This window comes from Mustela putorius, unplaced genomic scaffold (assembly GCF_011764305.1).
Source record: "Mustela putorius furo isolate JIRA1106 unplaced genomic scaffold, ASM1176430v1.1 tig00003869_pilon_pilon_pilon, whole genome shotgun sequence".
Classification (NCBI taxonomy): domain Eukaryota; kingdom Metazoa; phylum Chordata; class Mammalia; order Carnivora; family Mustelidae; genus Mustela; species Mustela putorius.
The window spans coordinates 7948643-7972630 of record NW_025422021.1 but is presented as its reverse complement, the minus strand read 5'-3'; the positions used below and the strand labels follow the sequence as shown (position 1 = coordinate 7972630).

Sequence of the window (23988 nt, the reverse complement as noted above, 5' to 3'; positions counted from 1 at the left end):
ATACAATGATTAGAACAAAAAATTCAAAGCACATTGGGTGAAGGAATGTACACAGAGACTGTTGGCTGTCCATATCCCCTTTCCCCTCACAAGTTCAGGACATGCTAATGGCTTCTTGCTGTAAGGATCCAAAACTCTGCCTAAGAGCCATACTGAGACCACACGGACATTAGGTGCCAGGGAGTTAACAATCCTAGGAGCAGCCCATAACCAGTGACTGAGGGAAATCAGTTGATAATCACCCCAGGCTCCTCATCATTCCAAAGAAAAACTATAAGACACTTTCTACACTGTTTTTCAGAGGTCCCTAACAGGACCCCAAGCAGGACAAGCACCTGCTTGTTTACATATTGAACAATATGTAACAAAATTAAACTTGTTTTCCTTCTTTTCCTGCTCTTAATTCCTCTTTCCCTGAAGTGAGCCTCCTAAAACAGCTCCCAAAGAAACAAACCATCTGCACTCCAGTCCTTGCCTCAGTGTCTATTTCTAAGGAAACCCAATCTAAGACTAAATTAAGTTTACATGAAAAGGCAGAGTGTCATATTTGACTCAAAATGGCTTTGCAACTCCAAATGGAACAGTCGTGGGAAAACTCATAAAGAGTTTCTTAACATTTGTTTATAAATTACATTTTCCACATAATTTTTCAGGTGAGTGAAGATGGAATGGATCCTAAAGCCTCCAACTTCTCATATATGTATCTCTTCCAGCTTCACATCTTGCATCATATTCCTTTTCCAAGTTCAGACACAAACTTCAAAATTCTTTCTCCAGTACAAAGCTAAAATTACAACTTGATGAATACAGATCAGAAAAAGCTAAGGACAATGTATACACATTGAACTCTTTAGGGAAGAAATAATTTCTTCCCAAAAGGAAATAATTTCCTTAGACCCTTTTTCTAAATTAAAAAAAAAAAAAAAATTAACACAGTTATTAAAAAAAAAAATCAAAGAACAGAGAGGTATAAAGTGTAAAGATTCAAGGTAGTCATCCTAATCACCTACTTCCCTTTCTAAATAGTTAGTTCTTAAAACTTTTGAACTTTCCAGATGTTTACTATTAATATGACTAAGGGGGTTTCCATAATGTTTTACTACAAATATGGTTGTGACTCTATTTTTAAGGCAAAAGTAGTTACAAAAAAAAATACATATATATAATGTACAAATTAACTACTTACAAAATTAATCTACCCTCAAACATCATTCCCTAGTTAAACTGGTTTCTATCTTCACCAGCTGTCATCAACTGTTATCAGGGCAAAATTGTATCTAGGAGACCTCCATTTTCTTTTCTATTTTTTTACATTTCTTTTTAAATATTTATTTATTTAGATGGTGGGGAGGGGCAGAAGCAGAGGGAGAGAAAGAACCTTAAGCAGGTTCTACCTCACAACCCTGAGATCAGGACCTGAGCTGAAATCAAGAGTCAGATCCTTAACTGACTGAGCCACCCAGGTGCCCTGAGACCCCCATTTTCTTTTCTTTTGCATTTTAAATATTTTTAGTTCAATTAATTAACAGATACTATGTTCTTAGTTTCAAAGGTAGAGTTCAGTGATCCATCACTGGTGTATATAACACCAGAGCTCATTAGATCACGTGCCCTCCTTAATGCCCATCACCCAATTACTCCATCCTCTAACCCCTCTCTTCCCCTCCAGCAACCCTCAGTTTGTTTCCTGTGGTTAAGTCTTTTATGGTTCTTTTCCCTCTCTGATTTCATGTTGTTTTGTTTTTCCTTCCCTTCCTCTATGCTTTTCCTATTTTGTTTCTTAAATTCCACAAACAAGTGAAATCATATGGTAATTGTCTTTCTTTGACCTATTTCACTTAGCATAATACCCTCTAGTTCCACCCACATCATTGCAAATGGCAAGATTTCATTCTTTTGATGGCTGAGTAATATTCCATTGTATATCTATATACCACACTTTCTTTGTCCATTCATCTGTCGATGGACATCTGGGCTCTTTCCATAGTTTGGCTATTGTAGACATTGCTGTTATGAACATTGGGGGTACAGGTGCCCCTTCAGACCACTACAGTTGTATCTTTGCCAAGACTTCCATTTTCAATAATAATGAACTAAGTGATTCAGAGTTAATTTCTCTAATGACAACTATAAAACAGGTCTAAATGGAGGAAATAACTTATAATACCAAAGACCTAATAAGATAATGAGGCAGCACCACACCAAGAAGAGGGTTGGAGGTGCTGCCCACTGTACAGCAATGAACCTCAAACTTTAGCATGACTAAGAACCAATAGGAGAGCATATTAAAACATATCCTCAGAGATTCTGATTTAGAAGATCTGTAATTTCCATTTCTAACAAGCCCCCCAGGTAATGGTGATCTTGCTAGTCTAAGGACTAACTGTCCCTGACCTACACTAAAGAAAGGGACAGCAGAGGATAAGGAAATTATAGAAATGATTTGGTGAACACATATAAAGCCAGACTCTGTGTATCAACCCCTCATTCTATCTTCCCCTTCTCACCTTCACCAACACTCAACAGTGTTGACATCCTACTGCTGCTTTTGGCCACTATTACCTGGGGTCATCTGCCAAACCTCAGGAAAGAGCTATGATACCACAGCTCTTTGATATACAACAGAGGAGGCACTTTAATAGGAGTAGGGAAAGACAGTCTTTTAAAAATATGGTGCTAGAATAACAGATTTTCCATGTGGGGTAAAATGATCAAGTCAATGCCTGCCTTACACTACTTACAAAAAATAAATTCCAGGTAGGTTAATGACCTAAATGTGAATGGTAAAATAATACAGCTTTTAGACCATAAAAGATCATCTTGATGACCTTAAGGTAGGAAAGATTTCTTAAGACACAAAACGCCCTATACTTAAAAATTAAGACCTGTTCATCAAAAGATACCATAAAAAGAGCAAAAACAAAAGCCAAAGAGTGGGAGAAAACATTCGCAATCCATTTAAAACAAAATGAGTCGTATTCAGAATATATATGTAACTTTAACAAAGTAATGAGAACAAGACACTGATCCAATAGAAAATGGGCAAAATTAGAACTGGCACTTCACCAAAGAGGAAATCCAACAGTCAACAAATATTTTAAAAAGTCTCCATTCTTAAATAGAGGACTGCAAATTAGAACCATAACCAATATCATCACACAGGTATCCAACTGCAAAAATGAAAAAAAAAAAAATCTGGCAATAACAAGTGTTGACAACAGAACAGACTCCCATACAGTAAGAAACAGTGTTATCTAGGAAAGTTGAAGGTATATATACACTCCTATTTCCAGATACCTGCCTTAAATTACCCTTATGTACACCAGGATATAAAAAAGTGTTCACAGCTGCATTATTCATAATTATCAAAAATTTGGGGGGGGGAGTAGATTCAAATGTTTAGTGACAGTAGAAAAGATTTTTTAATTATGATATATCTTCCAAGAAAATATTTTACAGTAAGGAAAACAAATTAATTAAAGGTAAATGCAACATGAATGAGTACACAAAATAATGTTCAGTGAAAAATGCTCATTTAAATACATACAACATGACACTATATAGAGTTTTAAATCTGGAAAAATGAATTCATACTGTTTTAGGTGGCACATACACTGGTATAAAAAGCAAGGACATTATTATTATAAATTTCAGAACTGCAGTTAGCTGTGGGAAGATGAAGAATGTTAAGACTCGTAAGTAATGGGGATATATTTGGGTGTAATAATGTTCTATTTCTTCACATGCAAGTAGGTTTTGCTAGACTTTATTTTACCACTACTTTTTAAATACATTATGAGGTCCATACACTTTTTTGGAATTTTACAAAAAGAAAAAGGAAAAAAAAAAAAAGACAGGGGTGCCTGGCTGGCTGTCAATAGGGCATCGACTCTTAATCTCAGGATCATGAGTTCAAGCCCCATGTTGGCCTAGAGCTTACCTTAAAAACAAACAAAAAAAGATTTATTGGTCCTATAGTCAGACTGATCTGGTTGAAAAAACTTGGTCTATAATTTACTAATTATGAAATCCAAAGCAATTCATAAAACCTCTTGAAATTTAGGCTTCCTCAGTTTTAACATGGAGATAATATATATACCTGCATGTTGTGAGGTTTAAATAAGATAACGTATATAAAACATGTCCAACAGTGCATGGCTCAATAAATAAGAAAAATAAGATGTCCCTGCACTACAGGATTCAGTACTGTAAAAGATTTTAATTCTCTTCAAATTGAGCACTGATTCAACCCAAATCTTATTTTTGTTAACAACTAAAAAAAAAAAAAGTTCTAACAGCCATGTATTTTACTATATTTACCAGCACTGGGTTTGCTACAAGAATCTGTAGCATACCTTCTCAGTAAGGGTGATACTACTGATACAGGGGTAAAAGATTGATTCTTGTGGGTGAAAAATACTTAGTTATTAAAATAGCTTGTGGCCCTCCAAAGCTCAACCCTACCCAACAAATCCTTACTCGTTAGTATTTAATTTTATCTCATTAGTGAGAAATTAAATTAATTTAAATTTTAATTAATTTTTTCCTTGGGGACAGTGAAAATGAAGAAAACGTTAAGAAACATTGATCTATAAATCATTCTGAAGCAGCAGAATCCAACATGAGGGAAGTAAGCGATGGGAATGAGCACAATTTTGGAAAACTAGAAAATCAGCTTATAATACTTTCCCTTTAACCAGAAGAGCTGAATGGGGAAAGGAAAAAATGAATGGGGAGAAGGTGTTCAGATTTTTCTGTAAACACAAGTCCAAAAGCAATGCTTTCAAATCATGTACAGAAATTATAGGAATATGTTTAGAAATAAGAAGAAAATATTGTTATAAGGAACTAAAAATAGGACTCAACATTCTAGTTTTCTTTGAGAGGAAAATGCCAGGAAATAGTAACCCAAGAATTTAAGAACCTGACGTCCCTTTTTCCCATTTCAGTAATAAGCAACATTGATAACTTTATTTTTAAGATAGTATGCTTCTGAAAGACATAAGGATGTCAGTAAGTTTCAATAAATTAAGAGATGACTGCTTAAGAATTTACTCTAATCAGTAACCATGCTGTTTGGAACAGATGAATTGCTTTCAATCCCAACATCTTTCTCACAATCTTTTTTCCTTTTGAAAAGGAATATCTTTCATACCCATATTTTAATCCCCTTCTCTACCCTACATCTTATACAGTCCCCTCAAACACATCTCTCTCCTTCCTCTATTCTACATGAATAGGAAATGACTGTAATAGCCATGATATTGAGAGAAGCAAGATGACTTGGGCTTGTTCCAGACTACCAGAGAAATCAGTGGCCCAACACAGGCCTCCCTGTTCCAAGACCAGGCACTATCAAACATAATTTACTGAGAGTGTGTTCAAGTTTTAGAGGCTAATTCTATAATTGATTTCCTTCTTAAGAGTATAGAACTCCTGGGGCGCTAGACGGCTCAGTCAGTTAGGTGTCAGACTCTTGGTTTCATCTCAGGTCATGATCTTGGGGTTGTGAGAGCAAGCTCCACAGTGGGTTTGGCACTGAGCTCAGAGTCTGCTTTACATTCTCTCCCTCTCCCCCTCCCTCTCCCCCGGCTCTCTCTAGCTCCCAAATAAGTAAATAAAATCTCCAACAACAACAACAATAAAAAGAGTGCTGGACTTGTTAATCAACTGAGTATTCCAAACTTAGTACAAATAAATAAAAAAGAGAAAAGATAAAGTGTCTAGAAATAAGAAAATTAAAAATGAACACATCTATTAAAAAATACATGAAAAATTAAAAAGAAAATTCTTCCCATGACAGGAAAACATAAAAAGCAAGTACAGTTTAGGGAAGATATTAATAAGTGAGACAATATATAATTTTTTTTTTAAGTAATCTCTACACCCAACAGGGGGCTCAAATCCACAACCCAAGATCAAGAATCATACTCTCCACCCACCAAGCCAGCCAGGTGCCCCAAGAAAATACATAATTAAGGCCATTGCTTTTTTAAATGTAGACCATTTGATCATACTTAAACTAAAAGCCTCAAACTGATTTTGAAACATTTATTATATATTACTAACAATTACTCACTACAATATGATAAAATACATTTGAATATTAAAGACAATGACATGTGTTTTTACTTCATAAAGATTGAAACTGTCTTTCTAATAGTACATTCATTCAGTCAACCTATATGGAAGACCAATTCCTTTCATAAATCACTTCTTCAAATCCACAAAACCCATATATTCAGTTGTTGCTCGAAATACATGTTTTTCATCATAAAACTACCCTCCTCTAACATTAAAACTTGAGACTATACATAGAAACCATATGAAAACCTAATAATACTGGTAAATATGCCTTGCTAACACCTTAAATAGTCTGTTATAATGACTCTTTGTTGCCGAAAGAAAATGAAGTTTCTCCATGATTTTTTTAACAGAAAATATCCTTGGACTCTAAAATTCTATAACAATAATAGGTATTTTATTTTATTAGATGCATTATTTTTAAAAAATGAATTCAAGTATCAAAAAAGCTACAAATTTTTACTTACATATTCAGGTTTTAATTTCTTATCTCCTCCTCTCACAGCCACTTTTTCTAGTTTATCTATAATGGGCCCAATCATTTCCTCATCTTTAAGCTGAAGTTCTTCGTGTATTATTTCTATATCTCGAATAGGATCTACACTTCCTTCAACATGTGTGATATCATCATCTTCAAAAGCACCTAAAATGAATTAAAGAGAAGCAGTCCAATAAACAATACAGAAGGCATTAAAGCTTCCTAGAAGGTTAACAATTTATTCATACCAGATAACAATTTATATATACCATAGCACATGGTATATATATTTTTTGTCCTATTTCGTAATATTTAGGGCATTAGCAACCAAACAGTAATTCAAGAGCCTCAACATTTCAAAAACTGATTGAAATAAATAAAATTATGATCTTTACAGATAGAAAATTATGCTCCAGAACTACTGCTATGTTCAGGTTTGGTACATTAAAAGATATTGAATTCCAGGCATGAGAGCCTGAAGTTCTAAACCGCACTATTAGGGTTTCCAAGGGAAACCGGATTTGGGGTGGGGGGGTGGGTGAAATCATCTGGCAGACCTCTTCCCTGCTTCAATCTACTTTATCACTGTGGTTCTGACGGTGATTAGATAATGAACCACTCAGACACACAATTTACACAGCAGCTAATTTCATCGGCCTGATTTGAGGGTATGGTTTTTAGGGGGCTATCAAAGAAGCAGATGAAGGTGCATTTGTCATATATGAGTGACAACCATTCACACGATCTGAACAAAACGGTGCTGGCCCTTATTAGAAACACATGCTATTATCACATATTTAAAGTGCAGTTGAAGCCATAATTTCAAATTGCCAACTGGAAACATAAGGGTAAAACAACCAGATATTACTGAAGCATGTGTACTGACTTTATGCCCTTTTGAAGACATAATGTGGCAACATAATTCAACTGGGATTTACTCAAATTACCAGATAAAGAACAGTATCACAAAAATGAACAAATACTGAGAAATATTATAAATAGAAAGCAGTGACAGGGCGCCTGGGTGGCTCAGTGGTTAAGCCGCTGCCTTCGGCTCAGGTCATGATCTCAGGGTCCTGGGATCGAGTCCCGCATCGGGCTCTCTGCTCAGCAGGGAGCCTGCTTCCTCCTCTCTCTCTCTCTGCCTGCCTCTCTGCCTACTTGTGATTTCTCTCTGTCAAATAAATAAATAAAATCTTTAAAAAAAAAAAAAAAAAAAAAATAGAAAGCAGTGACATATCCACAAAATAAAAAACACATTTATAAACAAATTAATTTAATTTAAATTACCAACTAGATTATATACCCAAAATGAGATGTTTTCAAACATAAAGCATTGATTATTTTAGATAAAGATATCACAGGAATCATGAGAGACAGTTTGAGCTTAACAAGAGAAAAACAGTGACCATAGCTCATTCTTCCATACCAAAGACCAAGATATTCTCATTACAAGTTACAAGGAATTTTAAAAAATAATTTTCTAGAATTAAAAATAATTAAGCTGTTTGTATCTCAATGTACAACTATTCAGTAATATAAATTTTTAAACGTAATTATATTGTTGCAATTACAATATAAGTACTTAAAAGTATTCTTGGCATTAAACTGATGGTATATTAAATAGTGCCATACAAATTATATGAACAAAATTAGCAAGAAATGAGGATGTATGTTATATCTTACTAGTAATTACACTTACTAGTAAATACACTAGTAAATACAGTAGTAAATACACTTACTAGTAAATACACAGTGATTTAGGTACTTTTTTTGAACATTTGGAAAGTATGAAAAAAGTCTTCCTGGAACCATAATAATATTTATCATGTTTTGAGGCATCTTACATAAACGACACAATAAAATAGGAAAATAAAAATGAAAGCTTCATGCCAGGGCAACAAAGACAGTATTATGGTCAGTTCAGTTATAAAAATAACTACACTTTTTATGACACTCCAAATGAAAAATATCCTATATAGTCATCTTTATGTAAGAACTAATGAGTTAACTATAGTGATGTTCTCAACAACAGTAAATCTATCAGCAGGTTTTAAATGACAATTTCTTAACTGCAACCCTCAATTTTAACCAAGTAGATAACAGAGAGAAACTTAGCAACTGCAATTCTTCTGGAAGCAAAGAAAATAAAGCTTTCTGATCATCTGAATTAATCCAAACAGAAAAGGAGAATAAAGGTAAATACCACTTGTCTATCCTATAACCTTTAAATTATCCTCTAGGTTGCACTTTGCTTGGAGTCTGTTAAGGATTTGGCTAGGAAAGAAGTTATGACTGTATTGTCACTAATCCATTCCCCTATTGTAAGAAAAAACTCAAAACACAGACCTTATACACTCTGGATTGCATTGTTGTTCCTATGCCTGAAAGTTATTGTTGTTGTTATTATTAACAGTAGTAGTAGTATATTCATTTGCATGTAAGGTGGTAACATACTATGAGAAGAATTTAAATTTTTTTGATAATAAATATTGCCAAAAACTAAGATAAAAATAAGTGAAGGGAACACTCAAATTACCCTTTAAAACTGAATAGCCTTGTGATGAAATGAGGCGTAATACAGCTATAAAATATAAACTACAGAAATTTAGTAGCCCTATGGGCAACTTCCCATTTCTTAGGAAGTTTCTAAGAAGTTAGAGATTACTTCCCAAAGATACACTCCTAGGTCAACAGACTTCACTGTATACTTACATTAGAGCATTCTTCCACATTTTACCTATTTTAGTACAAGATTTAGTGGTTAAAAGTAAGGGTTCTAAAGTCAGACAGGCTTACTAGTTATAAAATCTTAGACAAATAAGTGAACATCTAAGGATCTTATTTTCACATCTTTAAAACGAACACATTTCTACCTCTTAGAGAATGGGTATGATTAAATCAGATAACATATGTAAAGTGCTTAGCAGAAAGCCCCACACAAGGGCGCTTGGGTGGCTCAGTCCGTAAGTGGCTGCCTTGCTCAGTTCATGATCCCAGGGTCCTGGGAGTGCACAGAGCCCTGCCCCACATCCCCACCAAGCTCCCTGCTCAGCAGGAAGCCTGCTTCTCCCTCTCCCACTCCCCTGCTTGTCTTCCCTCTCCTGCTGTGTCTCTCTGTCAAATAAATAAGTAAAATCTTCACGAAAGAAAGAAAGAGAAAGAAAGAAAGCCCCACACATAAACTCTTTCATTAATTGAGGCATATAGTATTTTTTCAAATGATGCAGTAGTTAGTAATTTAGAAGAAATTTCATAGTAACATACTCAAACATTAGCTTTGAGTAATATTTCACGTCATTCAATTAATCTTGGAATAGGTTAAAATAAGTTTTGTGAATTTACAGAGATTCCTCTTAGTTCACCAGAACATTTTTACCCTAGTCCATGGCCAAAATTATTTATTTCAAATTCACTTTAATTAAAACAATGATCCTCTTAGGGGGAAACACTGTACTGATAAAGAAGAGAACTTTACTCCTCTTAAAGACTATTCTATATCATACTGACTGTTTCGCAACAAAGTTATTTCCATCTCAATTCTCTTCAGTCCTTCTCAATATGTCAAAGACAAAATCTCAGTTTGAAGCTGTTGGTCTTTACTATCTAACATTTATAAAATCATCTTTTATCAACAGAGCAGACCTCAGTCTCAGAGCTTCAAAAGGCTAAAAAATTTAATGGATACACAGTTTTCATTGTATTTATTTTTATCTTAAATTTTAGCAAGTGATACTAATTTTCCACTTATATTACTTTCAAAGTTTCCTGTTTAATTTAGTAAAAATATGTGAGATCACACTTTTTTTTATGAAAGCAAGAAATTTTTGAAAATATTAACTATGGTCATTTTGGTGACAGGACTTTATCTCATGTTTAAAACTTCTTTGTTATTATTCCGTATAAGATAAGCTAGTGGGACACAGCATGTACCTGCAATAGGGGAGTGGACATGCCGCTGTGCAATACTTTTAACTACAATAGTAAGGGAGGCCTCTCTAAGATGACACTGGAGCGGAGACCAGAAAGGCCAGAAGGAGGCAGTAATATGAAGATTTGCAGGAAAAAAGCTCTAAGAAGGAATTTTAAAAATCCCTAAAATGGAACAAGCTTCAAGTGTTTCAGAAATACAAATAAGGTCAGTGTGGGTGAACCACAACAGAGGATCATAAACAGAGGTTAAGCTGGAGAAGTAAAGCAGTTCACATACATTTGTAAGTCATGGGAGTTTGGATTTTATTCTAGCTGTGATGGGAAGACACTAATTGGAGAGTTTTAACTAAGTAAAGAGGAGGTAGGGTAATAAGATATGATTTCTGTTAAGAGCCCATTTTGGCTACTTGAAAGAGAAGAGACTTTAAGGGAGGGAACAAGAATGATGGCAGAAAGACTCAGTTAGGAGGTAGCAGTTGTAATACATAGGAGAGATGACCAAATGAATGATAACTTGAAATAAAATAGAGAAAACGAGAAACATTTGGACAAGAAATATATTTTAGAGATGGACCATATGTAGGATGAAAGGTCATGACTGCAGATAAAAAATTAGGAGTTATCAGATATGTTTAAAATTATGGGTCTGGATGATGTCATGTGAAGAGAGCACTCCAACACTTGATGTTTGATGGGAAAGAGAATTTGACAAAAGAGACTAAGGGGTGACAAAGTAAGATCTATCATTCAAGAAAATGGCCCACTTAGAAATCACAGCCCCGTTCAAAGTTTCACATTCCAAGTAACCCGGTATAAACACTGAAAAGAACACTACCCAACCACATGCCAGCAAAGCAAGGGATAGGGATCATCGGCACCACACGTGTTAAGAACAAAATCTGTAACATCAAGTCACATATAAGGCTTCAGGATTCTCCAGGGCAGCTCTATACCAAAGATGAAGAGCAACATCTTTAGAGTTCTAAGGAAAGAGACTGGGACTCAAGAATTTTATATCCAACCAGCCTGTTTTTCAGGGTAGAGTTTCACGGGAATAGAGATTAACAGCAAACAGACTCTGCACTAATATCCTCTAACATGTAAGATTGAACAATTACAAGAATTAAGTTAACAAAATAGAACATATGTATTATAAACTAGTTAAGAATAACACAAAAATTCAGAGACAAGGAAAAGGAGGTTAAAAACTTAAGTGTGTTAATTTCCTCTCTTTCCCAATATGGGATCAATAGATGGATAAAGATGAAACATGTAATTTAAAAAGTTTCTCCAATCTTTTAGTGTTCTCATGATCCTCTTTCTTAACTCTACTGGGATCATGTAAGAGAACATATTCTTGTGAAGATTTACCTGAAGTTCAGTCATTTCTTCTGTATTACTTTGGCCCTTTTTCTTTCTTTCAAACCCTGTCTTTCTTTCAAACCCAATAAAATAAAATGTAGTATTCTATTTTTTTTTAATTTTTTAAAATTTATTTGAGAGAGGGAGCAAGAGCCCAAGCAAGGAGGAGGCAAAGGAGAAGCAGACTCCCCACTAAGCAAGGAGCCCGACTTGGGGCTTGATTCCAGGACCCTTGGATCATGACCTGGGCTGAAGGCAGCTGCTTAACCAACTGAGCCATACAGACGGCCCCGTAGTATTCTATTTGAAATAGAACATTTAATTCTATTTAAAATAGCATACTAATGATCACACTAATGATCACATTTATATAAAATTGTTTCTCAGTAACACTGACCAAATGTTAACAAAATAATTCCTGCATAGTGAGCTATTGAGCAATTCAAAAATTTCTTTAACATTTCCATCTCGCTTTAAAGTTTTTTATGATCGTGCATTGTTTGCACAAGTCTTTTTTAAAAACCTTTCTTATTTTTTTTTAAGATTTTATTTATTCATTACAGAGAGAGAGCACACAAGCAGGGGTAGAGCACAGAGGGAGAAGGAGAAGCAGACTCCCTACTGAGAGCTTGATGTGAGACTCGATCCCAGGACCCCAAGATCACGACCTTCCCAGGACCCCGAGATCATGACCTGAATCAAAGGCAGAAGCTTAACCAACTGAGCCACCCAGGTGCCCCTAAGTTCCCCATTTAAAGAAAGCTTGCTAATATATCTAAATATGTGCTAAGTCTTTTGATAATTAAAAACAAAAATCAAAAAGTAGGACCTTGGTTTCAATGACTGGACAATGTGCTTGGAAAAAGATATAATCTAATAAAAAGAATAATACTCATTAAGGACTTTAAGTATAGATTTAATTTATAATTAATTATCAAGGCCTTTAAATAAAGGAAAGGAATAGTATAGGTAAAGAAGATGAAAAAAGGCATGACAAGTAACAGGGAAAAGCATCAGAGAAAAAAATAAAGACTGAAATGAACATGGCTTACTGGAAAGCTGAGTATAGTGAGAAACTGTACTTAAGAGTAGTAGAAGATAAAAGTTTATTACATCAGGTGGGTGTGAAGGATAGGAATAGGAGTTTGGATCTCAACTTGGAGCCAACACTGGTTTTGGGGGTAGTAACAAATGGAAAGCAATATTTAGAAAGGCTAACCAGAAGTAGGGAACCAACTAAAAGAGAATTGCTGTACTCCAACTACACTGCCAAAGTGCACTAGGATACTGATGGGAGATATGAGGCAGGCAGAATGAATGGTGAGACTTAGCCAAAGAAAAAAATGTCAACTAGATAAAAGCTATGAGAGAGAGAGAGAGAGATTATAACAAGGCTTCACGCCAAGTGATCTTTATTTGCATTTAAGGTAACATCAACACATGTAAGAGTCAAAACCCAAATCAAGCATGAAACCAAAAGGCGTTACATAACTGAAGTACAGACACTAATAAAAATAAAAATATGCAGTACAAACTCTAGAAAAAAATTATTATGCAAATATACTGAATCTTAAATCATAGCACCAAAACATCCTGTACGCCACATTACTTCACATTCTTTCCAGTTTCTCCTACGTGGTAAAAAATCAATGTTTTGGGGGCACCTGGGTGGCTCAGTGGGTTAAAGCCTTTGCCTTTGGCTCAGGTCATGATCCCAGAGTCCTGGGATCCAGCCCAACATGGGGCTCTCTGCTCAGCAGGGAGCCTGCTTCCCTTCCTCTCTCTCTCTCTATCTCTCTGCCTACTTGTGATCTCTTTCTGTCAAATAAATAAATAAAATCTTTTTTTAAAAAAGTTTTGAACATCTGTATTCTAATCCAGAGTCCTACCCCAAATCACTAAAAGGTTAGGGGCCACATTCCTAAACCAGTAGAAGAAAGAGTATTAAATACAATGCTAGAAATCAAGACAAGGATATCCTGCTTTTAAAAATCTTTAAATTTCTAATCCATTCTTCAAAGTCCTACCTTGTGTCAGAACTGTGATTCCCAACTTTCTTATAATTCTACAGGTCATTAATATTTAAAGAGAAGGAAGGGAGTTAAATTTGTATTGACAACTCACTTAACATCAATAATTTTATTCATAAACACTACAAAATGCCAGTTCCCATTTATTTTCTATAAATGACCTAACAAAAATTCCTTATTGTATGGTGCTGAAGAGTGGTTTAAAGAAGGAGTTAAAACTGTTTATTGAACACTCCAAGTGCTCTGATTTAGTAGTGTAGTTTAAAGCCCAGGTTTACAGGTGTACTTTAAAACTCTAGTCTTAATCTACAAAAAGCCCCTTCTCTTCTTAACAGTAAAGGCAATTTGAGCAAAAACAGAGTCTAATTCATAGCTAGACCTAAAGCCTGTAATATTTATCTCTGTGTAAATAAGATGTGTAGTTTAAGCTACTTTCCTGAAGTTATAAAGTGGAAAAGGGCATCTTGACTTATTATGTTTACTTGAAAAATCAATTTGCCTTCTTAAAGATATCAGAGAACAAGGAAAATCTGGGAATACAGAAAAGAACCAAAAAATCATTCTGCTAACAAAACTCTGTTAAAAAGGATATAGATTTAAGCCTGTAAGCTTTCAGAGTTTTAAACAAATGAAAACGCTTCTATCTATCAAATTTTAATTACATTAAATGGATATATTTATAGACCTCTGGAGAAATAAATATTCTGTAAACATATAAAAGTGAAAATAATTGGTCTAGTAACGCAAACTGTCAATTACTTGATGCAATGGCATAAGTGAATAGCATAACTAGCCTTGGTGGGTTGTACTTATTTACAATAACAAATCAATCAAAAGTAGCCTTTAAAGTCTTTAACCTTCATTTTTCAGGAGAAAACCTATTATTTGAGATATAGCAAAGGCCCCAAAATAATCCAGTCTATGCTTCAAGCTAATTGTATAATGCTGGAATAGAAAATAGAACTATGAGTCGTCAAAAGAATTTGCTTTTGCTTTGCTTCTCTTCTCTCTCCTCTCTGCTTTCATTATAGGAAAACTAAATCCTAGCCAAGAGGAAGAAAAACCACCATCCCTGACATATTAAAAAATTAACCAAGGTTTTTTAAAAGCTTTATAAAATAAAATGCACATGTGCTGACTTTGGGAGACCAATCTAAAATTACAGAAATTATAAGTGACTTATGCAGCACTTTTAACAAAGTAGTCAATTTATATGGAAATAATCAAGCAACATTAGAAGTAAAAAATCACCTCCAACTTTGAGACAAATAGATATTTAGGAGAGAACAATAAAGTAGGCCAGCCAGGTTTTGAGACACCTCAGAAATTTTTGTTTATTATTTTCTCCTAATTTTAAGAGTTCATATAAGTTAAAAATGATGTTCTTAAGTAGCAACTTAAAAATAAACCATTAGGAAGGAAGAATGAGAAGAAGAGAAAAAAGACACAGATAAACATGAAAACCAGTAAAATTGAAGCTTATAGTAATGCAGTAGCAAGCAAAAAAGCCTTTAGTTATTACTAATACCAGTTAACTGATCAAAAGAAACACTATTACAATATCATACAATATAATTCTTTGAAGGTACAGAACACTAAAAAATTCTGCCTTATAGTTACTGCTATTGTACTATATTATAATTAGATATCCACACCATTAAAGAATCCTTAAAATCACTTAAAAATTATGAATTATAACCCAGAGTCAACACCTGTACTTAATTATATTCAATTGCTTAAGGTTTTTACATTTTTAGATGCTGAAACATTATCAACTTTTTTTTGCATATCAACTCTTTCCAAAGAAGTAGGCAGAAAAGTACCTTAATAAAAACGAATATTCATCTCTCAATAATATTCTTACTCATTCTATTTAACAGATACTTTAAATATGTAAAAGGCAACCTAAATCAATGATTCAATTATACTTAAATTAATATTTATTAAAATTCTGGTCTACCTCTAATGTTGAGCTAACAGTTTTAATTGTATTAACCTTTTCATAACCATCTCACTAACTTTCTAACTTCTAAAACATCATTCAACATTCTGTCTGTAGAAAAAGACCTCTATAAAATCGCCTTACCCCATCCTCACTTTCCACAAACCCTCAATTGAAGTCAAACTTCTATGGACTCACAAATCCCAGAAAGTTCTTCACAACAACTGTCACTACTTTTACCCATTTCCTTCCCCGGGCCTCAAAGATATATATACTTTCCATAACAAATCAAATCCGCCCCTAAAATACATGGTTTAATTTCCTCTCACCTTAGAAGACAATTCTAGAGGAGTCCACGTCTAAATGTCTACCATCCCTGAGTCGTAAGAGGAGTTGTAAGGACGTGTTCGAAATAAAGTATGGTAAAATTAGTGGTTTGATACTGCCCTAAATCTGGCTTCTGGGAAGATCCATTTTTATACCTTTTACAGAGTTATGTTGTAAGCAGGGGAAAAAAAATGCAAAGAGACATAACAAAAACTAGAGTCATGAGGACTCTGTCATTCACAATATAAACTAAAGAGCAAATCAGAGCTTTAATTTTTCTAATGGTGGTGTCCATTAATAGCTCACCTTTTAATTAAACTGATCCATTCTCAGTAATTTCATCTTACATTTTCAATGCTGTTACTAATCCTTCAGCATGGAAGAGTCTTCTTCCCTATTTCTGCCTTTCAAGAAAAGTTATGTAGGGGTGCCTGGGTGGCTCAGTGGGTTAAAGCCTCTGCCTTCAGCTCAGGTCATGATCCCAGGGTTCTGGGATCCACATGGGGCTCTCTGCTCAGCAGGGAGCCTGGTCTCTCTCTGCGTGCCCCTCTGCCTACTTGTGATCTCTGTCAAATAAATAAATAAAATCTTTAAAAAAAAAAAAAGTTACGTATCTTTCATGGCCCTAATTAGATGTCACTGAAATGATATCTCCACGGCACCTTCTCTAACCATATCTGCTCTTTGAACTGTTAACAATATCTATTTTATTCACATGATCTGTAGCATATATATCTAGTATTAGAATATGTGATTCTATCTCCTAGTTACCTAAGCTCGAGAATTCTGTCTTATACGCCTTTTCAGTGCTCTCCAGTGCCTTGATCAGAGCTGATACACAATTAGGCATTAGGTGAAGTGAAGAATAAAGGAATCAATGAGTGAGTGAATGTTTCAATCACTCATTAGCACTCAGAATGAAAAACTGTTAGAGGGGAACTATAGATTCTAGATGAAGCTAGACATGCTGCGCAACAGCAAAGAGTCAATTTCACCAGCACACAATAAGACATTTAGCAAGTATTTCAAAGAGGCCAGAGCTAAGCATGTCAATCACACAAATTAAAAGAGTAAGTAAAACATAAAACACAGCAAACTGCAATAATAGATGTGAGAAGTTTTTGCGTTTCATCTCTTCACCTTTGAACCGCTGATTATTAGTGATGAATATTCATTTAGTTTTTTCTGAGAAATTCTTGGGTGTACTGTACTGGATTGTGTATTATGTCATGATTTTTAAAATGTATAAATCAAATTAAGAAAAAACATACCTATAAACTTAAGATCAATAAATGCAAAAGAAAAGGAGAGAGAAGGGATTAATCAGCACAAATCAGGATTAAGGAGGGAAGGCTTGAATACAAATGAGGACTTTCAGGGACAGATAACAGCAAACAGAAGCAGAGTCAAGAGGACGTTCCAAGCAGAATGGAAATATAAGTGTGGCAGAAGTGATTAAGGGCACAGATTCTGGAATCAGACTATATGGATTCAAACCTGGGTTTCAGACTATTTGATACATTAGTTGTGTCATTAATTTCTCTCAGCCTTAGTTTTCTTATCTATAAAATATAAAAAACATAATACCTACCTCATAAGATTGCTCTGAAGATGACAAATGAAAATATATATAAAGATCTTAGGATGGTGCCTGGTATATAGTACATAACTAGGATATGTTAGCTCTACTGATAAATGGAAAGCTAAAAACAAGTCTATACCAGGGTTTCTCAATCTCAACACTACTAACACTTTGGGCCATAGAACTCTGTTGGGGGGGAGGGGGCTCGCTTGTGCACTATAGGATGTTTAACAGCACCCCGGCCTCTACAAAGTAGATACTAGTAACCTACACATATGCACACATACACACAAGCATGCACTCCAGATGTGAAGATCAAAAATGCCTCCAAATGGATGCTTGGCTGGCTCAGTCGGTGTAGTGTGCAACTCTTGGTCTCGGGGTCATGGGTTCAAGCCCCGTGTCAGGTGAGATTACTGAAGAATAATATCTTTAAAAAAAGTCTCCAGATATTGCTAAGCTACAGTTGAAAACCACTGCTGTACACTAAAAGACAAAGGTTGTCCTATATAGCAACCAAAAAGATACTACCACAGGTGCAAATATGCAGATGTCAATTGATGGAAAACTTTTTTTTTAAGATGAGGAGAAGGTTCAATGGGAGAGAGAGAGAAAGAATCTGAAGGAGGTGTGCAGTCTAACATGGGGCTCCATCTCACAACCCTGAGATCATGACCTGAGCTGAAATCAACAGTCAGACACTTAACCAACTGAGCCACCCATGCACCCCCACAATTGGTGGAAAACTTATAACACTGATGGAAGTGTTGAAATTTAATCTCTTACATTATTCTCTTACATTTTAAAATGCCAATGGAGATCTTCAGAGAAGCACTCTTGTGACCTTGCTCTTGCTTCCTTATTCACTCACATTCTCTTTAAATCATTCTATCAGTTTTGTACCAGATCTAACAGTTTGGAGAGATACTGATGGTCACATACAAGGCAGTAGACTGCTGACTACTAGTTACAGAAGATAATATGAAAGGATCAAACCTAAAAAAATAAAATAAAATCTTTACAAAGATTTTTGTGTATCTTTTGGGTAGGAAGAATGGTAACAAATTGAGAAAAAATGAAATGTGACCAGTCATAAAATTGGAGGTATGTAATACCTAGCTAAAGATACAATTATAAGACATATTTTAAAAACATTTACTGAATGCTAATCACAAAGAGAATGGTGCCAGGAGCAGGAAGGCCAATTTCAGAGATGAGAAAAAGTTGAATAAGATTAGTCTCTGCCTTCAAAGATGTTTATAATCTATTAGGGGAGAAAGATCAGCACATAATTAATACAAGAAAGTAAATCCAGGAAGAAGGGAAGCAGGGAGGGGGTCAGTATTCAATATAAGCAGATGGAAAAAGACAGTCTCAAGATTTTAAACTGGAACACTGGAGTTACATAGATATCATTTAAAATTTAGATTAAGATTCATGTACAGGTTTTGACAGAAGTATAAATTATTTTTAATCCCATATTTAAGTATATTAATGCTGTGATAAGAGATAATACTGTCTCAGTTAGAGTTTGAAACTGGTGTTTAAATGCTAGAAAAAATGTAAACATGTGACAGGTATTAATCAGCCAAGCAAATGACTGGCTATTAATTTTAAAAATAACTATTTTATAGCTTTATCTATAATATCAATGTATTATGGCTTTTACCCAGTTTTCCCACAATATGAATGGGAAGGAGTAGAAGGAATAGAAAAGGAAGGACTCTGGTATTAGAAGAGGAAAGTGATCATTTGACTAAATCCACATTCAACAACAGGAAACACATTTGTGGGTACAAATGAAAAGTACTATAAAGATAGATAACATACCTCATAAAATAATTACATTCTTAAATACAATAATCCACAGCTCTAACACAAGAGCAGAAACATGGAGAAAGGTAAGGCCTGAAGAAATCAAGGAGAGGCAAGCAATCACACCTTAGGGAGCAGACATATAAGTAGGTCACTGCATTCCTGTAGTCTTCCAACCCAGTCCAGTCTGACTCAACAAAATGGGTACCAACTGCCTGAGAGCATTCTAGAAAATTTTATTGCTACCCTAAGATCCAGCCATCGCAATCAATATTTAGGCCAGAGCAAACAACTGCCACCAGGTGGTGCCAAACCAAAGACAGTACCAGAATGGACCTGGCTGGGCCTGTACCTCGTCACACCTTTATCCCCATTGCAACTAGCTGTGCAGGTTCACCCTAGTCATTCCATTGCCTGGCAACAAAGTTATATCATATTTTATGCAAAAGAAATTTTTAGACCCATGTAGTACTTTATGGTAAACATTAAAGGGTGGGTTAAAGGGGAAGTGGTTAGGCAAGGAATGACAATTTAGGCTTATTGAAGAAGCCTAGTCACAGTAGTACCACTCCATGGCTTCAGTTACCTGCAGTCAACCAGGTCTGCAAGCAGATGCTCTTCTTTCTAATGCACTGTCAGTAGGTCAAGAGTACCTTAACACTACATCACACTGCCTGTATCATTCACCTCATTTCATCTCATGCAGGCATTTTATCACATTCCATCATCACAAGATGAGTACAGTACAGTAAGGTATTTTAAGAGAGAAAGACCATAACTTTTATTCACATAACTTTTATTACAGTACATTGTTATAATTGTTTTGTTATTAGTTATTTTGTTTATATCCTACTATGCCTAATTTATAAATTAAACTTTAATGTAGGTATATATATGTATAGAAAAAAAACAATATATTGGAATCCGTACTATCCCTGGTTTCAGGCAACCATGAGGGGTCTTGAGACATACCCTCTACAGATAAGGGGGGACTACTGTACACAGGAATAGATTAAAATTTTTTTTGGCTTTAAGCTTTACATCATCAATATAAATTGTAAATAAAGTCTTAAAAATAATAAGAAAATTAGTAAGAATGCTGTGTACTAGAAGTTCTAACTAAGACTTTAAATAGTTGAATATGAACATAATGAAATCTTTAAGGCTTTCCCACATGGCTCTCCTAATGAACCACGATCTTCAACAAGAATGAAAGGATATGGTATCACTGATCCCCCTGAGGAAAGTTAAATGATCCTTTAGTTCTTAAAGAGCATAAAATATGGGAGCTATAGTAAAACAAAGTAAGACAAGTCTCTCCATTCCTTCCCCAGTGTAAAAAAATATATGAAAGTTTCTCTAAATTCCTTTAAATATTACCTCAAGTTTTCTAGTAAAAGACTTCATGGCAAACTTATTCCCCTCCACCTCCATCCTATCTCCACCTCCACCACATTTTAGCACTGCTTATACGTTATACCTGTCAAGATCTGATGACTGTATGTTATGTATTCATCTGAACAGAACCACTACACTTAGTTACAGGCTATCATCAACCAATTCATTCTCTTGCTAAAATCAAGTCATCCAATTACTCCTTGACTAATCAAGGCTGTTTTGGCTTTTTCTTTTTTCAAAAGGTACTCAACAGCATAAACAGTTCACTTACAAGAAATGGAAAGGGGCTAATCAGCAGAATTATTGTTTTGCTGCTACAATTTGCAGTATTTAAATTTAGTTGCTGATTGGACTGAAAGTTTTATGATATAGCATATGAAACTAGTTTAATACAACTGTGAAGCTGTGTAGCTGTATTGTCTTGCCATGGCTATACTGGTCTACTTCATAGGATAGAGAGCTGACTACTTTCTTTAAAATAAAGATACATTAAAAATGTTTCAGTATGCTTTCCCACATACGTTGGTTTTATAAAGGTAACATGCTATTAATTCCTGAGCATTACTTTTAAAGTTAGCAACTGTATGAATATATGCATATGTTGTAAAAACCCCAAGTTGCCTGGGGTTTTAATTTACATTTATTTTGGCTTCTAAGCAGCAATAAACTAGAGACATTATTTAACTATTTGATTATTTAAGAAAATAGGATTACCTAGAAGAGGTACATATTTTATATAAATACACATTACCTCTCACATAATAAATAAAACAGTAGATACTATATTTCTAAAATGGGAGTATTACAGTTATAAGAATAATCCCATGTGCAAACTATAAAATGAAACTAATATCCATCAGTACTGCTACTCCTATGTACAATTTAAGAGAATATTTAAGAGAAGGACTAAAGACTAAAATCTAAACACTAAACTAAAACCTTGAATTTTCTTCACTAAAAAGAAAAAAATAATGTGTCAAAATTTTGACTGAAAATTCTTGAGAGAAGAGATCCATTCTTTAAACTGAGACTTAAACTTCGTTAAATACAGAGATACATTAATAAAAAGGATAGATCTTATTCTGCAGGAAGAAGACATGCTTTTATAGTAAAATGAATAGTTAGGTTTAAAAAAAAAAAACACTACCAAGTTTCTTATACATGAAATGCTGTGCACAAACCATCAACAAGAATTTACATATAGGAAGGAAAACATACACACACATAAACAGGACTAAAACAATTTCTAGATCTTTTATATATGAGCACCTATATTACATAACTAATACTCTATAGGAACATATTTTGCATACTAAGACCCATCTAGAAATGAATTGTATACAGAATTGTAAAATTATACTTCCATTAAATGTCTGATAGGACCACTAAACATACACATAAACATTTCAGAAAAGTCTTATTTTCACAAATGCACTGACAAGGTATAGAAATGCTAGTATATTTCAAACCAACCATGTTTAATTTGTAAAAAATGTTATCTGAGTAATTTTTTTAAACAGGATTCAATCTGGCTTATCTATCCTGAAATTCAGGAAGCAAATAAATTAAAAACTAAAATACATTAACAAAAATCTAATATTCTCTAAAGCTGAATATTTCTCAGAGTCAGCACACCTGCCAATATATTAAAAATAAGTCAAATCAACTAAAAAAGTGATAAATCAAATGCCATGGTAGACTTGACTTCTCGAGACAGCATTTTCAGCCGTCTTTTGTGGCTTTGTTTGGCGCCATAGTCCTTTAAGTTTTGTCTTCATAAAGCCCTAACTAGTTGTAATCATTTGCAGCCTAATTGTGGACATTTATCTGCTTTTCTTATGCATAGAACATAGCTATTAAAGCTGAATGGTGATGGTGTGAAGTATAGGTTAAATTGGGTGAAATTAAAGCAAATTACTCCGGGATGTGGAAATCTGAAAATAGAAACCACCAATGATTTGCAACCCTCTTGATGATCAGCTTCACAGAACCCTAAACGACAAGAAAACTTACATATTTTAAAGTTAACTAGGTTTTTAAAAATAATATGTATAAATGTATTTTTAACTACATGCACTTCTTAGTAATGTTGGAAAGATTATTTGTTTAACTCAGCTGCAATGTGAAAAAGATCTCAGGTTTCTATTTTAAATAGTGCAGTTCATTTCTTAAATGAGATTTCCTTTCCGTCATATAAATTTTTACCTATAAAAATTCATCCAACTATGTCAAACACAATCTATACATATTATCATATATTATTCTGCTAGCTAACTTTTAACCCTGAATAAAAGTATTAGTGCTGGAAGTAATGTAACACTGAAGCTATAGTAATAAAAGCAAATTAAAAATATAAACCTAAATGTATTATATCTATAAGCATATTTATATATATGTCAACATAAATCTGCATGTGTAACGCACAGAAAAAATTATACAGAGGCCTAGAAATAAATATAAAGCATTATACAAAAATACTACTTTCATTTATCTAAAACCTTACTGTTTCATCCACAGTCTGGATAAAGACAATAAAATACATTCTTTGGCACCTTGCATGTTTTCTTAGGCAAACAAGCAAAGTAGTATAAAAAATTTACCAGACCACAATTTAGATGAGTTTACTTGAAAGCCGGAAAAAAATTTCTAGCAATGAAACTGACATCCTCTTATTTGACTGCTATGCACAAAGCATATTTAGGTATCCTAGGAGATATAAAATTAGAGAACATGGCCTACACCTTCAAGGAGCTTTCAGTCCAGCTGGAGAAATAAGACAAGCATATATAATTCAATCATGGCTGCATGAAATGGTACCTACTACATAAAAAGAGCTCCTGAGCTCAAAGAATGAAAGAGCAAAATGGGTTGGGAAAGAGGATCAAAGAGGATATGAACCTTAGAGAATAAAACTCAGCCAGAGGCATTGCAAAGACAAAGCAAAATGTGTAAGGTACATTCAAAGCACAAAGAACAAATGTGTTTGAAGAAAATTTAAGAACAGGGAGGAGAGCAATAAAAAATATACTGAAGCTTG

At 34.3% G+C, this 23988-nt stretch overlaps 1 protein-coding gene across 2 annotated transcripts in view; it reads right to left on the bottom strand.

Annotated features, from left to right (window-relative positions):
* Positions 1–23988, bottom strand: part of OLA1 (Obg like ATPase 1) — a 175315-nt gene that overhangs the window by 63641 nt on the left and 87686 nt on the right. For both annotated transcript variants that reach the window (XM_045066650.1, XM_004774363.2), the window contains one exon: positions 6552–6727. In XM_045066650.1, the coding sequence (XP_044922585.1) occupies positions 6552–6727 (176 nt within the window). The remainder of the gene's footprint in view (positions 1–6551; positions 6728–23988) is intronic.